Here is a 23,318-nt window from a genome sequence, read left to right on the forward strand (position 1 = left end):
GCTACTCTTATATTTTTACTCTACTATGCTTCAAAGCGTAATAGTGAATGTTTTAAACCGCTACATTTATCTGACACGTTAGTTAGCTATTGGCTATTAAGATTTGGACATATTGAAATCTTACAGTATTGCAATGCAATGTTTCCATGCTAACCCCTGTTCATCATGCTGTTAGTGTTACAGCTCAGCTGTGCACAACGTTTAAGTTACTTTGCAGAATGTAGATTCTCTGAAATGGCTGTGTGCACGTTTATTCAAGTATTACAGTATTTCATTTGAACACCATACAAAAATAACGACCCTGGACAGCATATTAACTGCAGACATTTTATTGAACCAAATGAGGATTTTGCAAAACAGACTCTCCATCACAGTAGCACAGTGTGACCTGGCCATGGCTAATTTTTTTCCTGTATCATTTCAACATCACTATATTGTGACTCATTAAATTATTGCATTATAAGAAATCAAAGTTTCAAGTGTATGTAAGCAGATTTGGTACCAAATTTGTTCTTGGACCAAAGCAGTAAGCTGGTCAGGTGCCAGAGTAGGAAACAACTCATACCAATAAAAGGGCAAAAATGCATTACATTTGCCACCTTAAAGTCATACAAAGTTACATAACATTTCCTACTCTGGAGGGTTTAACTGGATAGTGTCATGACTCAGCCTTCCACATTGCAGCTTTCACTTTGACCAAAATAATACCATATCATACTGTCAGCAAAAACCTTGAAACTTTGCCATTAAATAAAAACATTTGTTGGATCAGTTGGTGGAAATTGTCACATTAAACCTTCTCTGCTCTGTAACCTGAGATCAGGTAGCTGGGCTTGTAAACACCACCGGTGGGATATTGACAGACAGCAAGGAGGAAAAGTCACTTACATTGGCAGACTACAGAAACTCTCTGCATCAAACACAAAAGTCAACTTCTCCCACCTCCAGCCTTTATCCTTCTAAATATACCCACTTTGACACTCCTGTATACACAGCCCCAACCCATTCCCCATGACACCACTCTACTCCCAACATATGGAGACTCATTTTATTGAAACACCTTGAAGTACAAAACAAAAGTTACATGAAACAATGCCTCATTGTCGTATGAGACCTAAAAAGAAAAATTTAAAAAGGAAATAAACAATGGTCAAAATAGAGGAAGTGTGTGGGAGGGTCATCACCACTCATCCCTGATGTCATGTGGAGTTGCAGTGGTATGACTTTGTGAGAGTGAGCCTGCCCCCTGGTGTTGTAGGGGGGTGGTGTTACAGAGTCCCATGTTTGTCAGAGGTAATTCACGTTTTAGCTAGTAGGAGCTGGTGGGGCTGCAAGGGAGAAGGAAGGGGAGGAAGAGCAACAGCAGCACATTGGAGGGGGGGAGGGGGTACTTAATGGCCTTCCAGGAGAGACGGGGAGAGGGCTGGTAGCAGCTTCTAAAAGCCGTGGACTTTGAGCTGCTCCTCCTTGGCCAGGTCAATCTGCAAAGAATATTAGAGCTAATCAATAAAGATTGCAACTGACAAGGAGCCTGTACTTATACCCTCAAGTAAACAAAATTCCACATGATGGCAATGTGTCTGTTAAGGCTATCAGATTTCTCTTTTTTAGCAAAACCTACTTCAATGAGGAACTGGCAGATATTCTTGCGCTGATCTCCCTGAAGCTGGATCACTTCACCATACTCTGGGTGCTCAATCACTGTCCCATTGCAGGCAAACTTCTGTTGAAGATCAAAGAACATAACCATGAGTCAGTGGTCAAATAGGGAGAAAAATGTAAAAGTGCAAAATCGAATTGTATTCAAGAAGATACCTTCTTGAAGGCCTTGACTAGCTTCTTCTTGTCATAGTCGGCAGAGATGCCCTGGACAGTTGTGAGGGTCTTCCTGCCGTTCCGCTGTTGGATTCTTATGTGGATGTAGTCCTCAGTCCCAGCTGGGAGGCGGTCATCACCCTTAGTTGCATCAGCAAAGGGGTCTGGAGGAAATATGCGATACGAGCATAGCATGGTAAGAACAATAAAAACCTACTCTCATGAAATGACTGCCAACCAACATGCATTCATCTGGAAGATCCCTTTGGAAGGTTCATATTTCATGTGAACTGCGCAGACGTACCGGCTAAATATACATCTTAACAGCTTACTGAGGTCTGGCAGCGTTAGATAGCTAATGCTAAGCTACCCCTTTCCAAGCAAACACGGTTGTGATCGGAATAACGGTACGGTCATGACACAGTATCTTTAGTGAACGTGAATCAAGGCCTAATCGTATCATTAAGAAAATCAATGTTCCACTTTCCCCAGCAGCAGTACAATATCATTACAGAAGTCACATCAGACACATCTGAAGATAAAGTTAGCGTGATCGCAACAAAAATTAGGCCTAATGGCGGCCGTTTAGCAGAGGCCTGCTAGTTAATCGACTAAAACCACACTGTGGCGAAGTTTTGCCAAAAAGAAGCCTAATGGAAGGTTAAAATTACAGGTTTTTAGTAAAAACAAACCGCAATGAAGAGCTAAGATCAGTTACAAAGCAAATAAAACCTCGACGAAATTTAGCCTAACGTTAGCTTCACTTATAGTTGCCCTTCCCCCACTTGTCTAACAGTTGAGCTTGATAAAAAAAACAACTTACCAAAGGTTTGGAGGTTCTGGATAGCGGACATACGATAAGATTTGCTTTCCTTTCGGATAATAACTTGGTTAACGAGCGGTTCGTCGGCTAACTGACTTTTTGTCTTTTCTGGGTTTCGCCTTTTTCACGAGGACGACGCTCGGCTCAGCTTCCACTGCTCTCACAAAATGGAGACCTTCGTCTTCGCAGGGCTGGAAAACAACCCTTTATAGCCCCGCCCCGACACAACGTCAATGCGTCACTGACGTACGAAAAGCACGTCGCCGGCAGCCGCGCCTTGATATTTCTCAACTTACCGGAAAGGTGAGGTCATCATGTGAGAATAAGTCTAAGCAATAGACTTTTGTAATATTTAACAATAATCTGAGTCTCTACTATAATAATAGGCAAAAATAGGTATAGTATTACAGTTATATGAATACATTTGCTCATTCATCAGTTTTCTCTTATTTAAAATGTTTTCAGACTGAACTGGCTGGCCTTTAATCACAATGGAAATTAATTTCACATATAATTCGTAGAGGGTTCGTTGTATGGAAATGCATCCAAATAAAATGTAATCTGATATTTAAATTAGTTTAAGTAAATCATGTGTTATATATAGAAACTTTGACTTTCTGTTCACCAAAACCAACAACAAGACTGAATATTATAATATGAACATGATAAAATATACTATTTTAGATTTTAGTATTTTTATTGGTATATAGCATATACAGAATTTCTCTCTTGCTGTCCTGACCTTTGGGTCTTTACTGAATAGAGGTCATTTATTTCTTATTAAAAAATGAGAGACACTAAATGACAATAAGGAGATGAAAATTCACCACAAAGAGCTATAAAATGACAATTTATACATTTTTTAAATTCAATATTATCAGGCTGGTTGAACATGTAATCACACATTTCTGGGTCAATTACTTTACATTTCAGTCATTTGCTTTTAATCAAAGTAGGTTGTTCACTAACTAACTTATTTAGTTTATTTGAATCAAATGATATATTTGTATTGAAAAATAATTAATGGATTCAAAAAAAGCCCAGGTTCTTATTGTGCGGATGTTTCAATGACTTCATTTAGATTAGCTATGGGTTCTAGAGGTACAGTAGATATTTCCTTGTCAGTATGTATTCCTGATCCACCATCACAATCATCAAATCCAGTCAATTGTGAATTTTCTTTAACATATCTACAATATAAATACCCTGTGACTAAGAAAAGAAAAAAACTTCTTTTTAAGAAATGAAAGAAATGTCAGGAAGAGCAACAGAGGCCTATCATGTCTCTCAAATTCGTGGTTTTTACATTCATTTGTGCGTGTCACATCATGTAAATCACTATTTACATATCACAATGAAGGGCTCCATAAAAAGAGGTTGAGAAACACGATGAAGAGCAGGAGATGGAACGAGAGGAGAGGGGCGACAGCAGGAGTGGCCCCTCTGGTGGTCATGGTGGTGGTTGCAGTGGTGCCAGCTGTGGTAGTGACGCTGTTGGTGGAGGCTGGGAACAAAAATTCATTTAGTAGCTGAAGCAGGAATTTCTCAAAGAAGCTCAGTTTGGTGAAGAGCCTCACTGAAGTTGATTTTGTTAGAGTGTTGGAGCTTTTTGTTTGAACTGTTAAAACTGCTGCCTGGAACCAAGAGCTGCCCAGTTTACACATTATCGGACCACCAGAATCACCCTGCAACACAAACAAAATGTGAAATGTTCAGGTAAAATCTGCCGATGATTGTGTATTAACCCTATTCCAATTCTGCAGTGCACATTCAATCACATCTTTTTTGTGAAACTACATTATAAATAATTCTAGTATTTTTCTTTATTAAATATGCTGCCAAAACTACAACCAGGCCTGAGCTTAACCAGAAACAAAAAACAATTTGCAGTTTGATCTTTAAGACTCAGATTTCTAATGTAAAAACAACAAAAACAAAAAATAGAAATTAGTAAGAAAAAGATTATCAAAAATTATTCACCTGATCCAGTGGAAAAGAATCTGTACAAAGACTGTCACTTGTTGTTACATTTCCACAATCAACCACAGTTGTCTGGGTCTCCTGCAGAACTTCTTCCACTAAAGATGGAAACATAGAAAATGGTGAGAAGTGGAACACCTGAATCATCCTCAGACATCTACACAATGTTTAATCTAAAGAGGTGAAATGATGTGGAGAGTTAACATTTCTGTGTCTGTGTATTCAGGACTCACCCCCTCCTCGTCCAGAGCTCCATCCAGCAGCCCAACATGTTGAGCCCACAGTGAAGGTTTGTCCGTTGTCCAGGCAGATGGGCTGGATGTAGTTGGACAGGGTGGGTTGGGATCCCAGTTGCAGCAGTGCTACGTTCGACCCAGTCAGGTTGCTCAGAGTGATATTTGTCACATTAAGCGTCACCTCAAAGGGGTTGGAGCCATTTTGGTTCAACCGACCCAAAACTGCAGTCCAATCAGACGGTCTGGATGAACTAAGAGACAAAAATGTACTACACTATAACTTAGGACATTTAAAAACATAAAATATGATTGATACACATGTAACCAGGTGGAAAAATGTTTGGATATCCCATCAATAAACCCTTTAAATAGGATGTAGCGACTATGACAGTTTTAACAGCAGAGGGCGCAAGTCTGCCTGGTTCGCATGGGGGTGCAGTGCTTGCTGTCAAGGGTTGCTGGGATAATACAGGAGAAAACTGGTCTAGAGGGCTGTGTTTGCTAATAGGATGGATTGTGGAATGTAATTCTGCCTGTGCACCACGAAATTGGGCATCTGTGTGCATGGTAGGAAAGTGCGTGCTTTTGTTGTGTTTTCTTATGCACTTCATTTGACAGAATTGTACAAATAAAATGTATTGTAAACAAGGCAAAGATTTCAGAAAATTTTAATGACAAGACATAAGTTGTACTTAAAAAACTAAAACTTAAAAGGCTCAGTAATTTCCTAAAACAGCTGTATTAGTTGTAGTTTTTAGCAAACAGAAACAATTTTTTCAGAACATTTATCCACTTAAGTAATCCAGCTACATCATTAAACAATCTGACAATATATCATCCACAAAGTCATTCCAGGTGTCTCACCTTGAGAAGCAGTTGGCATCGCTCAGTACATAGTCCACAGCCACCAGAGTCCCACCACACACATGACTTCCGTTCCTCTGTAGACTCACCATCCACGGCCACATGCCATCTGCTGAGTTTCCTCCCAGAATGCGAGTATTCATTGGGGCTTGGCCACAGACCACAGCTGGAGAGTAATATCAAATGTAAACACAAAGAAAAGTCTTTGTTCAGTCTCTAAGGTTGTGTAAACATAGACGAGATATTGTAGCTTGATCAATACAAAATCACATTGTTTAGAGAGACTATTTTCAAACCCACATAAGTTTATTTTAACTTTTAATAGGGAGCCTACACTTTCCAAATATACAAAACCTTCCAGGATGAAATGCTAGGTAGCGAAGAAACACAACGATGATGATGAACGATTGATGATGCAGAATAAAACAGTATTGATCCCTTGAAATAGCGTGTGCATAGCAGAATCTTACGTTTGGGTGTTGTGGTTATAGTGGTGGTGGTTGTTGTGGTGGTGGTTGGTGTGGTGGTGGTTGGTGTGGTGGTGGTTGATGTGGTGGTTGGTGTGGTGGTGGTTGGTGTGGTGGTGGTTGATGTGGTGGTGGTTGGAGTGACGGTGGTTGGAGTGGTGGTGGTTGGTGTGGTGGTGGTTGGTGTGGTGGTTGGTGTGGTGGTGGTTGGTGTGGTGGTGGTTGATGTGGTGGTGGTTGATGTGGTGGTTGGTGTGGTGGTGGTTGATGTGGTGGTTGGTGTGGTGGTGGTTGGAGTGGTGGTTGATGTGGTGGTTGGTGTGGTGGTGGTTGATGTGGTGGTTGGTGTGGTGGTGGTTGGTGTGGTGGTGGTTGGTGTGGTGGTGGTTGGTGTGGTGGTGGTTGGTGTGGTGGTGGTTGGTGTGGTGGTGGTTGGTGTGGTGGTGGTTGGTGTGGTGGTGGTTGGTGTGGTGGTTGGTGTGGTGGTGGTTGATGTGGTGGTTGGTGTGGTGGTGGTTGGTGTGGTGGTGGTTGGTGTGGTGGTGGTTGATGTGGTGGTGGCTGTGGTTGTAGTTGTGGTGGTTGATGTGGTGGTAGTGGTGGTTGGAGGTGGTGGTAGTCCTTCACAGGAGACACTGAGGTCACTGTCAGTCCCAGTAGATGTGAAGGTGATGAAGCCCGGTTGGTTGCTGGTGATCTGGCTGTTGATCCAGGACTGATACTGAGACACTCTGGTGTAGACTCCAGGGAAATTAGGATCACCACAGCCTTTTCCAAAACTCACTATTCCACTCTGGATCCAGCGAGTGCTCTGCTTGCTGACCATTGGACCTCCTGAGTCTCCCTTTTAGGAGAGTTAAATATTTAGGAGGAGCAGTCGTTGAAGATGGTGAATTCTGACACAAACACAGTAAAACTGATTACCTGACAGGAGTCCTTCCCTCCAGAACTTAACCCAGCACACATCATGTTGTCTGTAATTCTGCCCACTCCATAGTCACAGTTACACTGTCTGTTCCCCACAACTGGCACCTCCACCTCCCTTAGGTCTTGTGAAATAGTACTAGCTAGAGAGACACAAATTCAGTTTAATAAACAATGTGGTGAAATAACTTTTAGAAACAAACTACTGATAATGGTACTGAAAAAAGAAATACAACTAGATAATTTAATCTCTTGCAGAACTTGTAGCTACCAAAACCTAATGACTACGATGGTGGTGTTAACTAGTTTAAGCCATTGTAAGTTGAAATATATTAAAACTTCAGCAAATCTGTTAGATAAACACAATGTGATTCAGTCAGAAACTCTGAATAACTGTTCTTTGTTAACAGGAAACTCCACAGATCACCTAGAATAACTTTTCTCCAGTGCAATCATCAGGATAAAGTGTTCACTACAAAAAACGGTCAGGTACCTGTTAGTTATTTGTCCTATCAAACAAAATGATGTTGTAAATAGTCTGTATTTGTATAGTGTTTTCCACATTATAAATACTCAAAGCACTCCCACTTTGAACAACTTGGGGTTTATCATCTTGCCCAAGGACACTTCAACTGCTCTACCTCCAGCGTCACAGCTTAACCATGTGGTTATGGGTGTAACACAAAATATTTTATAAAATGTTTTTCCAAAACTATGTGTTTGTCAGTGTCGCAGGCAGATTATAATGTAAGTATCTGCACTAGCTCTGAGTTATTTCCACTTGAGTATTTAGAGGATATATAGGAGTAGTCATCCTTTTCTCTGAAACACTGTGTATTCTACTTGCTGTATGACTCACATCCACTTGAAGTTTTACCCCAGCCAGTGACCCAGGAGTTGGTGCCGTTGTAGAAGGTGCTGTCTGATGTTGCCAGGCATATGGGCTGAATGTAGTTAGTGAACGTCACTGGTGATGCAAGCTGCAGAAGGTAGATGTCGTTTTCATTCGTCTGATTGTTGTAGCTGGGATGAATAATGGCGTTCGCTATGGTCAGACTCGTTACATTTGGGTTGGATACTGATTGAGTTTGGAGACCCAGTACCACAGTCACACTGCTTGGATCGATGCTGAGGTGATCAGCAGAGAAACAATGAAGTAATACAATTTGAACAGCAGAGTTTTTGTTAAGTGTAGACAAAACATTTACTGATAAAACTTACATCTTCTTAATATATCTAAACACTAAAGCAGTTTCTTGTTGCAGCAGATTGATAAGGTCTCCCAGTGTTTAAAACATGTCATAGATAACCCAGAATTGTAAACCAAAGTCTTCTACCGTAACAGTTGAAACTCTGAAATGCACCTTTATGACCAAACTACATCATCGGACTGTGTTTTGTTTTTTTTTGATGCACGTGTTGACTGATTGATACTCGTTCCTGATTTCCTCTCTGTTCGTTTTCTGTCTTTTTTGCTAGATAAATAAAGGTTTAATTGAATCAACAGATCACATATTTTAGATTTTATTGTATTTCTTAAAAAGTCCCAACTTTTCTGGACATGGGTTTTTCAAATCACACAGAAGGCTCCTGGCACAGATGTGCAAATGTGTAAACATCTGCTACACAGGAGTATTACACGCTGACTGAAAGACGCAAAGCAACAACAAATATTGCAGCATGATTTTGTGTCATTTATAGGTTGGTCTGTGGTTGTTTTGTATATTGTCTAGTTAAATATCCACTCAACCCTCACTGCTCACCTTGAGAAGCAGTGAGCAGCAGTCAGCACCCACTGATTGTTGATGAGGGATCCTCCACAGAAGTGGCGTTCAAATTCCTGCAGACTGACCTGCCAGGGCCAACTGCCTGGAGAGGCCACCTGTCCTCCAACAATCTTAGTGTTGAGTGGAGCCTGACCACACACTGAGGAGAGAGAGACATTCAGCAATTCTATGATAATATACTGCAAATGAAACTATAAACACTGCAAACAAGGTATGTAAGATATAGTATATAAAAGGAAGAAAGGGCATATGGAAATATGCATGAATAGAAACTCACCATCAAGTTGTGAATGAGACTCTGAAAAATTGAAAAGGAAAAAACAAAAATTCTTATGAGAACAACTCTAGATTTGGTATTTTACACAAAGTAAAGTCGAGATCTAGACAGTCTGGTATTAGGACTTTACATTCAGAAAGTTGGTAGTAAGTGTCCATATAAATACTATAAAATACTGAATTTTAAAGTTTACATTTCACTTTTACAAGCAATAAAAACACTGTTACACAATAAAGTGCATTGTTATTTCTTACTCGGTGTCTTTTCTCTTTAACAGTCACCTTACAGAAACTGTCCTTTGGTGTCAAACTAGTTTTACCTCCTCCTCAGGCATTGTTCATAAAAATGCTTTAACGCTATCAAACTATGTCCTCTATGGGTGTGTAACCACCATCACATGTGTCAGACACAGAGTAGAATGTCAGCATAGTGACTGGAGACGTTCACTGACTGTATGTGTACAGTCAGTAAATGCCAACCCTTCTCATTCTACAATAGAATAGTCAGTAAAGAGTCTACAAAGACATGGAGAGGCCCAGCTATCAAAGCAAAGTCAAAAATCTGCTATGCTATGCTGGGCCCATTTGACTATTTTATTATGTACCATTTTTTATTTAAACATCTTAATTACAGTTTTATAAGAATAATAGTTTTACTCCTTCCCCTATTAGCACCTGCAACAAAAAAATAAACACACAAGAAACACGTTAGAGTTGCATTATACCAAGCTTTGTCTTTTGTTTCACTTTCACTATTTTATAGGAATAATAGGAAACATATTTGTTAGTACGTTTTACATAAAATGTTTATAATTACAGTTGACATATTATGCACCCTATATGACAGGTTCCAACTACTCTTATAAAAATAACTACACATTCCTCCCACTCAGCCATCTCTACAGCTCATTGAATATTCTGTTAAGACCTGTACAGTACAGAGAGATTTGCATTTACCTTGTGTCAGGAGAGTCAGGAGAGTTGCCACACTGATCACTTTGTAGAAAGCCATGATTAAAAGTGCATAACACTGGAGCTGTTCCAGTATAATAATCTTGCTTTCTTCTTGCCTTCATTATAAACCCCTTTTAACCACCTTTGCCTCTCCCATGACACACCCAATGTCAAACCACAAATCATCTGTTCTTAAATCTATGACTTAAAACTTTAAAGTCTTATCAACTTAACAATAGAGAAATTAAAGCTAAAGTGTTTTTTTTAGTAGAAATTGACCCTAAGGTGGACGCCTATCAGCTGCTCTGACTGGTCTGTGGCTTTGTAGCACAACACATTCCACAGAGTGACGTCTGTTGAATCTCCTGTCAGAGGTTCTTAACATCATTTACAATTTATGTTCATAAGTTATCATTATCTCCATGTTGTTATTATTACTACTGTCTAGCCTATTGTTGGATATTTAATTTGTTAATTGTATCAGATTTAATCAGATTCCCATCAACTGGCAGTAGAAAGTAAATTTAAAATTTAATTTAATGGTAAAGTAATGTAAAATAATATGGATGTGATTATCTTTCTGTAAGCAAGATTTTCCTAGAATAAAACTGAAACTACTTACAAACCAATATATAACAACACTGATAATGGCATTATTTTTATGGAACAAACCGGATTTAGACACAATGATGTGAAAAGAAACACCAAGACATTATTGGCTTTATATGCTAAAATGTACAAACAAATGAATACAAATACACAAAAACATGTTCTTCAGTTATCTGTAACATTCAACAGTTAAATCATTTAAAACTTAAAAGATGAACAGTTACTTGTCATTTTCTATGTAAGAAATAAAATGGTCAAACAATAACAGAAACTTAATCTAAGTGTCTTGAGAAAGAAAAAGCTTTTCTCTATGAAATGTCGGCAAGAAATTAAAGATTTATTTAAAATCCAATCAGGGCAGTACATGTAGTGGAAGGCACAACAATCCAAGAAGCCAAGTACTTACATGTGTTCTCCTTGAGAAACAGATGCCTCCCTGCTCCTGAAAAGGCTGCTCCGTTGAATAAAAAAGAGCAAAACCAGTGTGCAGTCACTGGATTAGTGGAACAGTTTCACTTTAATTAACTGGAAATTTGTGTTCAGTTATGCTTGAAAATAAATGTACATTTTTTGTTTGATCTGTTTGCAAACATTTGATCCAATAAAACCATAAAAACACAATGAGAACATCTGAAAGTTGAACCATGGCAACTGGACTTCCTTCCATTAGCCATCAACTTCCAGATAACAATTTCACCTTGATGATTGGGACTCCTTACAGACACAAAAAGGATATACACATGCCTGATATTGTGTTGGTCCCTTTTTGGCTGCCAAAACAGCCCTGACCTGTTAAGGCATGAACTCCACTAGACCCTTGAAGGTGTGTTGTGGTATCTGGGACTGTTATGTTACTGCAGCAGTAGTTTCCTTAAGTACCTTATATTGGCATACTTCAAAGCATTTCTGAACCATTTTGTGACAGAGCACATTATACTGCTGAAAGAGGCCACAGCCATCAGGGAACACCATCATTTCTGATGACCAAGTGCCCATTGTGGTTACTTATAGTGGAGGACAGGAGTCACTATGGGCACCCTGACTGGTCTGCTGCCATGCAGCCCCCTTTACAGATGAAGATGCTTTGACCTGGTCATCTATCCATCACAATTTGTCCCTTGTTAAACTTGCTCAAATCTTTACACAAACTTATCAACTTTAAGGACAAAATGTTCACTTGTTGCCTAATATGTTCTACCGACCAACAGGTTACATAAGGAAAAGCTAATCAATTCAATTTAAGAGGCTCTGGTAGACTGGTAGGAAATTCCAGTCCTGGACTATCGAGTGCTGAGTCGAGACCACAGAAACACAGCTGCCGATGTCTACCGTGGCCAGAACCGTCTTCACGGGGCACGGGTGTTATTCCCTTTACCTGTCGGTGGTCCCAATGCCACAAAGGTGTCAGACAAAATTACAAGGTAACAAACAAACGGGCAGAATCCTGAGCGTAAACATTGAAGTACATTTACTAAAAACTAACCTCAGAGACATGTCATTCATCTTTTGGAGTAGCTCAGTCAGGTGTTGTGTGATGAACATAAAGAAAGCTGTTGACAGCAGACATTTTAAGAATGTGGTTGAGCTACAGTAGTTCTGTAAGTTCTAAATTCTCAGCTCCGGGAAGTGTTTGCTTGAGGTTATTGCTGCCAAAGGTTGTTCAATAAGTAAATAAAACATAGTGTCACTTTATTTTTCCACCATCACATTGTGCATTTAATGGTTGTGTTGAATAAAGACGTGAATAAAACCCTTGTGACTGCGCCTTTTGTCACTACTTTCTTCTGTCTTTTTGCCCCCTGGCTTTGAGTTGTTCTTTGACCCCTTATTTTTTGTGTTCTTTTGTCGCCTTGTATTTTTTACCAGAATCTTTTTGTTTTCGCTCTCTTGTCACACTGCCTTTTGAGTTTTTTTGCCTGCCCTTTTGGTAGTGCTTTTGTTATTATTATTATTTTTTTGTTATTTATCATCCCACATGAGGTAGCTGTCAGTGAATATATAGTTTTGACAGTGGATATTTTGCAAGCTTTGCAATGGGTAATAATAATAATAATAATAAATTTATTTATAGAGCACTTTTCTAAACATATGTTACAAAGTGCTTCACAAGACAGACAAGAAACACATGTAGCCCAACAAGATCAACTTGAGCAAGCACTAGGCAAACAGTGGAGAGGAAAAACTCCCCCTAGAGGAAGAAACCTCCAGCAGAACCAGGCTCAAGTTAAACGGCCATCTGCCTCGACCGGTTGGGGAGCAGGAAACAGCTATACAAACAAAACAATAATACAAACAACTACCACATCGGTCCTTGGGGAGACCAGTTCCAACGTAAAGACATTGTAATCTAATGGAGAGTCTTCCCAAGGACAGATTTGTTTTAGCTTACAGAAGATCGCAAAAGGCTTGCCGGTGGAGGTATGTTTTAAGGAGAGTTTTAAAAGATGTTACTGAGTCAGCTGATCTTATATCCTCGTATAAGCTGAAAAGGCTCTGTCACCTCTAGTAGTCATTCTGACATCAGGGACATATAGAAGATTTCTATCAGAGGATCTCAGGCTACGTGCAGGCTCATAAGGCTTTAAAAGCTGGGATAAATAGCTGGGGGAAAGGCCATGCAGAGCTTTAAAAGTTATTAATAAAATCTTAAAATCAATCCTAAAACTTACTGGCAGCCAGTGTAAGGAAGCTAATACAGGAGTGATGCGATCGTATTTTCTTTTTCTAGTTAAGAGTCTTGCAGCTGGGTAGGAGAAAATAATACATTTGATGTGTTATTAAGCAGCACTTCAAGCATTAATCCATAATGTGAAAACTTAATGGGAAGCAGACAAAAAAATCTGAGCTGAATAAACTGGTAAGTTCACTTATGGTAAATCTTCAATCTTCAAAAAAATGTGGCCAACGGAGATAAAACATCAGTAAGTTGAGAAAGACCAATGAATAATGCAAACTTAAGATAAGATTTCTTTCTTTCCTTTTTATTAAGAGATATAAACAAGATACACACACACACACACACAGAGAGAGAGAGAGGGAGATTGAGAGAAAATCACATTGATCCAGTCAAGAGCCTACATTGTTAGAAATATATTGAACATAAAACATTTGAAAATAGCAATTAAAAAATAAATGAGTCACTAATCTTGGCAACACAATGCTTGAGGTTATGATTCAGATAGTATCTACCTGTCAAACTGACTTTTTAATTTTGGTTACGTGATAACTGATCAGTGCTATTGTCACAGCTGAATGTTTCCTGGTTGTGTGTGGAACAACAAGCAAACCATGTGATGGGTATGAGGTTTGCATATTATATAATGCTGAAACTACGTTTTCAAAACTCTTAAGTCTGCATTGCCAACACGACATTGTTAATTTAAATATCCTAATAAAAAGCAATCTTTCTAAACTCAAATAATTTTTTAGTTGAGTAATGTAATTTTTCATAATCTCTCTTATAATCTTCTCTTCTGCTCTCCTCAGAATCGTAAAACCCTTAGAATGAAATGTTTACTATATAAATTGTACTTTAATACCACTAAATCCCCGTCTTATTAAATCAACACAGCAAACAAAATATCCTGTTCAAGCACTGTTAGAAGCTAATTCAATAATTTGTGTAATTGTATTTAAAAGAAGCCACCTCTGGGTCCTATTAACCCAGATAGAATTGGAAACAAGACAGTCAGGAAGGCAAAGTATGAACGAGGAGCAAGATTAAACCAAACTCAATCCAAAGAAACGTACCATGGAGTGGGACTGTATTCTCTCTGAGTTAACCATACTGATAGCTAATGTTAGAGAAGAGTGTTTATATCTGTTGGTTCTGGCTTGTGGCGTAAAAACAGGACCAGAAGAAAGGACGTAGATCTCTGAGTGTAGGGGGCTGGAGCTGTCAAACAAGGTCGACTGTACTTTGTGTAATAGCTGCTTCCTATGGAGGTCAGACTGTTTGAATAATAGAGTTCTGCTAATTTTACTATAAACTTTAACCATCACATTCAACAATGTTTCCTGAAGGACAATTTCAATAAAAGCTCTGTTAAACAGTATCATCAGTGTTTCTTCAAATCTGAAATCTGGTCAACCTTTGTAGGTTGACTTATTTTGAACAGCATGTTTGATACTTTTTTTTTTAATCATCGTACCCAGTCTGGCCATTCAAGACAGTGCTGACAGAACCAGGTACATGCTTAAAATGAATACATTTAGTTTTGGTTGTATTCAACTCAGTGGAGGATTGTTAAACAATTCATTATCTAGACCATTAGATGTCTTATCTCAGCTCAGCAGGCTGACAATCACTGTGGCACCATGTAGCAAACTTCATATGACGATTTGCATACCTGTTGATGCAGTGATTTGTGAATAGGATGTATAAGAGAGGAGACCGAACACCCTGTGGTGAACCAGCTGATACTGGGATCTAGTCTGAGAAGTTTGTTCACTCTGACTCTCTGAGTTCTGAGTCTAAGACCAACAACAACAACGTTACCATCCTAACCAAACTGTTCACTGGGTTACGATTGTGTGAAACTGGATGGTGTTAAATGCTGATGAGAAATCCACAAACAACACTATTTCCCTACAACTTTATTTCCCCTTCCCCACAGGTGATAATAGATCAAATGAAAGAGTGTTATTGTGGCATCCTGTATACCCTGGTTTATAGTTTAACTGCCAGAGGTTCAAAAACAGACCTGTGTTGACTACTTTGTGCTTTCAAATGGTTTTCTCACCACCAGTGAGATTAATGCTTTAGGCCTATAATCATTTAAGGATTTAGGGTGGGAGAGTTTGGCAACAAGGACCACTGTCATTTGTTTCTATAGTCTGTGCTGGCTGAGGAACAGTAAAGTAAAAAATGTGACCAAACTGCTCAGCACAATTCCTCAGATTTAGGCTGTTATGTCATCAGGACAAGGACTTGTTCTGACTTTGCAGTGCTTGAAATCTGCACAACCTATTGTTTATAAAAGACAAAAACTATTTGAACTATTTTTTATTTTTTTATTTTTTTGCTCCCAGCATGCACTGTAGTGGTACACATGGAGCCAAATCTGTTCATAATAAACATGGGACTAATTGGTATTTATTACATTATAATAAATACCAATTATTATATACCATGACTTAGCCGGGAAGATATAATGTCCATCACTGTTTTCCCACAGACAATGCACTTATATTGACTGGTTAAAAAATTAACAGAACCCTGATTTAACCCTACAAACTTCACTAACAGTTAGTTAGTTGGAAAAAAAAAAAAAAAAAAAATCTCACTGAGATCAAGAACTCTTTTACAAAAGAGATCTGAGAATACATTACAAAAATGCAGGAAATACATATATAAATGAAGTATAAATACCATAAACTTCATTCACCCAAAATGATTATCAAATAGAGTCTGTCACCAATTCTCCTCAGTGGGCTGTATGATCAGTACAATAATAATAACTTCTGAAAAGAGTGAGGAAAACAATGCAGAAACCTGAGGGAGAGCAACAGAAGAGGGATCCATCTTCCAGATAATAAATATGGACAGTAAAAAGCTGTTATTTGTCCAGAACTGAGCAGCTTAGCTTAGTAGATGTACAAGAGACTTTTGTTGTCTCTCAGCTTTTACCTTCATTTGTACCTGTGACATCAGGGATAAAGTTGGACGTCTCTACAGAAAGAGGTGGAGAGACATGATTAAGATAAAGAGAAGGGCAAAGAAGGAGTGAGCAGTGCCTCCACCAGTGGCAGTTGTAGTGGTGTTGCTGCTGGAACCTGGAGACAAGAAATTCCCCAGTATCTTTAAAAGAAAGTTATCGAAGGTGCTCAGTTTAGTGAAGACGTTATTTGAAGTTGCTCGTGTTTGATTGGTGGCGTTATTTGTTGAAAGTGTTAACACTGCTGCCTGGTACCAAGAGCTGCCCAGCTTACACATAAGAGGACCACCGGAATCACCCTGCACAGAAAAACAAATAAAAACCTCTTTATGAATTTGTAACAACCCTGTTCTGGATCTGTAGTCCACATTCAGTCACAGATTTGGTGAAAATATTTGGTAATATTCCTACTATTTGTTTTTTTCTTTCTTCCATCCTTTCACCTGTTTAATAAATGTGTTTTATGGGAGATACCTTTTAATGATCTAAAGACCAGTTCAGAATTAGTTTGATACCTGTAAAAGAAATAGTTAAGAAACATGGGGAAACAGCTGACCTGGCTGAATGCAACTTGTCTTCCTTAAGTTTTTAATCTTTAAAAACCCACAAATATCTTGCAAAAATAAATCAACAAATAATCAGATAGTATTAAAAATGTTAATGTAATAGTAATCACATGTTTATTCACCTGATCCATTGTAAAGAATTCTGTACAAATGCTGCCACTTGTTACATTTCCACAATCAACCACAGTTGTCTGGGTCTCCTGCAGAACTTCTTCCACTAAAGATGGGAACATTAGAAAATGGTGAGAAGTGGAACACCTGAATCATCCCCAGATCACTACTGTCTACACCATGTTTAATCTAAAGAGGTGAAATGATGTGGAGAGTTACTGTGTCTGTGTATTCAGGACTCACCCCCTCCTCGTCCAGAGCTCCATCCAGCAGCCCAACATGTTGAGCCCACAGTGAAGGTTTGTCCGTTGTCCAGGCAGATGGGCTGGATGTAGTTGGACAGGGTGGGTTGGGATCCTAGGTGCAGCAGTGCTACGTTCGACCCAGTCAGGTTGCTCAGAGTGATATTTGTCACATTAAGCGTCACCTCAAAGGGGTTGGAGCCATTTTGTTTCAACTGACCCAAAACTGCAGTCCAATCAGACGGTCTGGATGAACTAAGAGACAAAAACGTACTACACTATAACTTAGGACATTTAAAAACATAAAATATGATTGATACACATGTAACCAGGTGGAAAAAATGTGTGGATATCCTGTCAATAAACCCTTTAGATAGGATGTAGCGACTATGGCAGTTTTAAAAGCAGAGGGCGCAGTCTGGTTGGTTCGCATGGTGGTGCGGGCCTTGGAGTCAAGGGTTGCCGGGAAAATACAGGAGAAAACTGGTTGCACTGTCATGCTGGAGGGCTGTGTTTGCTAATAGATGGATTGTGCATGCTTATGGAATGTAATTCTGCCTGTGCACAACAGAATTAGGGCATCCGTGTGCATGGAAGGAAAGGATATGCTTTTGTTGTGTTTTTTATGCACTTTATTTGACAAAAATGTACATATTGAACATATTGTAAATTTTGTTTTCGTACAGGGGTGCCACTGCCGTATTTTCTTTAGTACTGAACTTTTTTGGGCCGCAGAGTTTTACCTTATATTTCACCAGAGGAAAGAAAGACCCCCACAAATATAAACTTTGAAGCATTTGGTGTCATTTATCATCAGCTTCACACACTTTAATAAACTATAGCTGTCTCTAATAACAGACACTATGAGAAACAATAAAAAGCTAACTACTGTAGTTCCTTAGGCCGTAAAGTCCCAATCAATCATATTATACACCATATTGACTGATAAAGTCAGATGCTCTTATCATTGGCTGAAGGCAAATATTTCAGAAAATTAAGTTATTCTTAAATCTCCAAAACTTAAAAGGTTCAGTAATTTCCTAAAACAGCTGCATTAGTTGTAGATTTTAGCAAACAGGATCAATATTTTATTTTATTTCAAAATACTATTTTCAAAACAACATTAATCCACTTTTGATTGTCAAGTGAGAATTTGTGACACCAGCTAAATCATTAAACAAGCTGACAATATAGCATCCAACAGTTATTCCAGGTGTCTCACCTTGAGAAGCAGTTGGCATCGCTCAGTACATAGTCCACAGCCACCAGAGTCCCACCACACACATGACTTCCGTTCCTCTGTAGACTCACCATCCACGGCCACATGCCAGCCGTTGGGCTTCCTCCCAGAATGCGAGAATTCATCGGGGCTTGGCCACAAACCACAGCTGGAGAGAAATGTCAAAGGTAAAAACAATGAAAGTCTTTGTTCAGTCTCTAAAGGTGTGTAAACGTAGAAGAGATATTGTAGCTTGATCAATACAATGTCACATTGTTTAGTCAGACTATATTCAAACCCACATAAGTTTATTTTAACTTTTAATAGGGAGCCTACACTTTCCAAATATACAAAACCTTCCAGAATGAAATGCTAGGTTTTAATATTTCATAGTAACAAAAAACTTCAGTGAAGAAACACAACACCAAAATAAAACAGTGTTGTACAGTGTGAAGAAAAAATCAAATTGTTCCACATATACAGATAAATCTGCCAGATCCCTTGACAAAGTGTGAGCATGGCAGGAACTTACGTTTGGGTGTTGTGGTTGTAGTGATGGTGGTTGTAGTCGTGGTGGTTGGAGGTGGTGGTAGTCCTTCACAGGAGACACTGAGGTCACTGTCAGTCCCAGTAGATGTGAAGGTGATGAAGCCCGGTTGGTTGCTGGTGATCGTGCTGTTGATCCAGGACTGATACTGAGACACTCTGGTGTAGACTCCAGGGAAATTAGGTAAAGCACAGCCTTCTCCAAAACTCGCGATTCCACACTGGATGCAGCGAGTGCTCTGCTTGCTGACCATTGGACCTCCTGAGTCTCCCTTTTAGGAGTTTTAAATATTTAGACACAAACACAGTAAAACTGATTACCTGACAGGAGTCCTTCCCTCCAGCACTTAACCCAGCACATATCATGTTGTCTGTAATTCTGCCCACTCCATAGTCACAGTTACACTGTCTGTTCCCCACAATTGGCACCGACACCTCCCTTAGGTCTGTTGAAATAGTACTAGCTGAAGAGACACAAATTCAGTTTAATAAACAATGTGGTTAAATATGCTTTTAGAAATGAACTACTGATAATGATACTGAAAAAAGAAATACAACTAGATGATTTAATCTCTTGCAGAACTCGTAGCTACCTGAAGATGGTGGTGTTAAATAGCTTAGGCCATTTAGGTTGAAAAATATTAAAACTTCAACAAATCTGTTAGATGAACATAATGTGATTCAGTCAGAAACTCTGAATAACTGTTCTTTGTTAACAAGGAAACTCCACCGATCACGTAGAATAACTCTTCTCCAGTGCAATCATCAGGATAAAGTGTTCACTACAACAAAAGGTCAATTACCTGTTATTTGTCCTATCAAACAATATGATGTTGTAAATAGTCTGTATTTGTATAGTGTTTTCCACATTATAAATACTCAAAGCACTCCCACTTTGAACAACTTGGGGTTTAGTGTCTTGCTCAAGGACACTTTAACTGCACAACGTTTTTCCAAAACTATGTGTTTGTCAGTGTCGCAGGCAGATTATAATGTAAGTATCTGCACTAGCTCTGAGTTATTTCCACTTGAGTATTTAGAGGATATATAGGAGTAGTCATCCTTTTCTCTGAAACACTGTGTATTCTACTTGCTGTATGACTCACATTCACTTGACGTGGTACCCCAGCCAGTGACCCAGGAGTCAGTACCGTTGTAGAAGGTGCTGCCTGATGTTGCCAGGCATATGGGCTGAATGTAGTTAGTGAACGTCACTGGTGATGCAAGCTGCAGAAGGTAGATGTCGTTGTCATGGGTCTGATTGTTGTAGCTAGGATGAACAATGCCGTTCGCTATTGTCAGACTCTCTAAATAGGTGTTTGATACCGATTGAGTTTGGAGACTCAGTACCACAGTCACACTGCTTGGATTGATCCTGAGGTGATCAGGAGAGAAACAATAAAGTGATAAAATGTGAAAAGCAGAGTTTTGATCAAGTGTAGACAAAACATTTACTGATAGAACTTACATTGTCTTAATGTACCTCCAAAACACTAAAGCAGTATTTTATTGCAGTAGATCAATAAGGTCTCCCAGTGTTTAAAACATGTCATAGATAACCCAGAATTGTTAACTAACCTGTTGTACTGTAACAGTTGAAAATATGAAATGCACCTTTATGACCAAACTACATCATCTGACTGTGTTTTGTCTTTTTCTGAGCTACTTGAGTGATGCACATGTTAACTGATGGATACTTTTTCCTCTCTGTCCCTTTTTTGGTTATTTTGCCAGATAAATAAAGGTTCAGATGAATCAACAAATCTGGACATGGGATTTTTACAAATCACACAGAAGACTCCTGGCACAGATGTGTAAATGTGTCAGCATTACACGCTGACTGAAAGATGCAAAACAACAACAAACACTGCAGTATGATTTTGAGTCATTTATAGTTGGTTTGTTGTTTTGCATCTTGTCTAGTTACATATCCACTCAACCCTCACTGCTCACCTTGAGAAGCAGTGAGCAGAAGTCAGCACCCACTGATTGTTGATGAGGGATCCTCCACAGATGTGGCTTCCAAATACCTGCAGACTGACCTGCCAGGGCCAGCTACCTGCAGAGGCCACCTGTCCTCCAACAATCTTAGTGTTGAGTGGAGCCTGACCACACACTGAAGAGAGACACTGAGCAATAATCTCCCCTTTCTGATCAGCCTTCATGACTTCAGTTTGAAACTCTACATGCGTAAACTTTTGCTGAGGATTTTAATACTGGTGCTTCAATGATCTCACCTCTGTGTTACTGAACACATTTGTCCAGCAGATGTCCCAACAAAAGATGTAAAATATGATATATGACAGGAAGAAAGGGCACATAGAAATATGCATGAATAGAAACTTACCATTAAGTTGTGAATGAGACTCTGAAAAGAGAAACAATTTTTGAGAGAACAATTCTGTATTTGATATTTTAGAGACAGTCTGTTATTAGGACTTGACTTTATCTTCAAAAAGTTAGTAGTTAGTGCCTATATAAATGATATAAGACACTATATTTTAAAGTTTACATTTCACTTTAACAAACAGTAAAAACACTGTTAGAAAATAAAGTAAATTCTTATTTCTTACTCAGTGTCTTTTCTCTTTCACAGTCACCTTACAGAAACTGTCCTACTGTTTTAATTGACCTCCATGATAAATTGCAACATACCATCTAGTGTCAAACTAGTTTTACTTCCTCCTCAGACATTGTTCATAAAAATGCTTTAACTCTATCAAACTATGTCCTCTATGGGTGTGTAACCACCAGCACATGTGCCAGACACAGAGTAGAATGTCAGCATAGTGACTGGAGGCGTTCACTGACTGTATGTATATCTGCTGACAGCCGTTCTCACATCTAGATGCAGGGATGCACGTGTTGCACCACTGCTATTACTACAGCCAATTTAATGACTGCCACTTCTAGTATCAGTGCAACAAAAGTTAGTGGATTATGATCTGCATACCTCACTAGTGGATTTGCTTCACTGTCTACATAAATTATAAAAAGCTTCAGTGCTTAAATATGTGCCATCACTAATTATTCTACAATAGAATAGTCAGTAATCTTAGTCTTTATTCACTAAGAGACAAGGAGAGGCCCAGCTAGCAAAGCAAAGTCAAAAATCTCTGCTATGCTTCCAGGGCCCATTTGATTATTTTATTATTTACCATTTTGTATTTAAAAAATGTTAATTACAGTTTTATAAGTACAATAGTTTTACTCCTTCCCCTATCAGCACCTAATAATTATATTATTATTCATCCATGTAAACCAGCCACAGTATAAACTCAACATACACTATTACATACTGTATGTCTCTTGGATCCTTTTACTTTTGTAAATGTATTTGTATTTTTATTTATTTATTCATGTTTATATATTCTGTGTCCTCCACTTTGTTTTGTTTTGCAATAAAAAAATCAACACACAAGAGAATACATTAGAGTTGCATTATACCAAGCTTTTTTTTTGTTTACTTTTACTATTTTATAGGGATAAAAAATATTTGTCGGTGCGTTTTTCATGAAATGTTATAATTACAGTTGACATATTATGCAACTATATATATCTATATGACAGGTTCTAACTACTCTTATTAAAATAACTACACATTCCTCCCACTCAGCCGTCACTACAGCTCATTAAATCTTCAGTCCAGACCTGTACAGTACAGAGAGAGTTGTATTTACCTTGTGTCAGGAGAGTCAGCACAGTTAACACACAGATCACTTTGTAGAAAGCCATGATTAAAAGTCCATAACACTGGATCTTCTCCAGAAAAAATAGCCTTCATTTCTTCCTGCCTTTAGTATAAACCCCTTTACACACCTTTACCTCTCCCATGACACACCTACTGTCAAACCACAAATCATCTGTTTTCAGTGTTTTTTTTAGTAGAAATTGACCCTAAGGTGGACGCCTATCAGCTGCTCTGGCTGGTCTGTTGCTTTGTAGCACCACCCACACCACAGAGGGTCGTCTGTCGAATCTCCTGTCAGAGGTTCTTAACACCATTTACAATTGTATGTACATAGGTTATCATTATCTCCATATTAGTATTATTACTACTGTCTAGCCTATTGTTGGATATTTAATTTATTAATTGTATCTGATTTTATTTGATTTACGGTAATCAGATTTTCATTGGATTTTCTTTATTTAATATTTTAACTGGCAGCAGAAAGTAAAGTTTAATATTAAAATTAAATTTATAGTAAAGTAATGTAAAATAATCCTTGTGACATTTACTGT

General features: G+C 38.6%; 2 protein-coding genes across 2 annotated transcripts; both read right to left on the reverse strand.

The window, feature by feature from the left end:
* Positions 1-313: 313 nt before the first annotated feature.
* On the reverse strand, positions 314-2,829 carry eif1 (eukaryotic translation initiation factor 1). Its single transcript, XM_026361909.1, has 4 exons — positions 2,639-2,829; positions 1,816-1,979; positions 1,622-1,723; positions 314-1,481 (listed from the first exon to the last, which is right to left on the reverse strand). The coding sequence occupies exons 1-4, from the start codon at positions 2,667-2,669 to the stop codon at positions 1,437-1,439; spliced, it is 342 nt and encodes a 113-aa protein (XP_026217694.1). The 5' UTR covers positions 2,670-2,829; the 3' UTR covers positions 314-1,436.
* A 482-nt stretch (positions 2,830-3,311) lies between these two features.
* On the reverse strand, positions 3,312-22,856 carry LOC113157335 (transmembrane protease serine 9-like). The gene is made up of 22 exons (XM_026352770.2): positions 22,757-22,856; positions 21,424-21,444; positions 21,030-21,192; positions 20,183-20,451; positions 19,398-19,540; positions 19,063-19,348; positions 18,534-18,699; positions 17,313-17,566; positions 17,081-17,175; positions 16,410-16,691; positions 11,433-11,449; positions 10,130-10,242; positions 9,174-9,194; positions 8,873-9,035; positions 7,969-8,237; positions 7,110-7,252; positions 6,813-7,029; positions 6,702-6,746; positions 5,719-5,893; positions 4,852-5,105; positions 4,619-4,716; positions 3,312-4,323 (listed from the first exon to the last, which is right to left on the reverse strand). Exons 1-22 carry the CDS (start codon positions 22,809-22,811, stop codon positions 3,988-3,990), a joined length of 3,585 nt encoding a protein of 1,194 aa, XP_026208555.1. The 5' UTR covers positions 22,812-22,856; the 3' UTR covers positions 3,312-3,987.
* Positions 22,857-23,318: the final 462 nt, after the last annotated feature.

The sequence above is a fragment of the Anabas testudineus genome, chromosome 8 (genome assembly GCF_900324465.2).
Source record: "Anabas testudineus chromosome 8, fAnaTes1.2, whole genome shotgun sequence".
Classification (NCBI taxonomy): domain Eukaryota; kingdom Metazoa; phylum Chordata; class Actinopteri; order Anabantiformes; family Anabantidae; genus Anabas; species Anabas testudineus.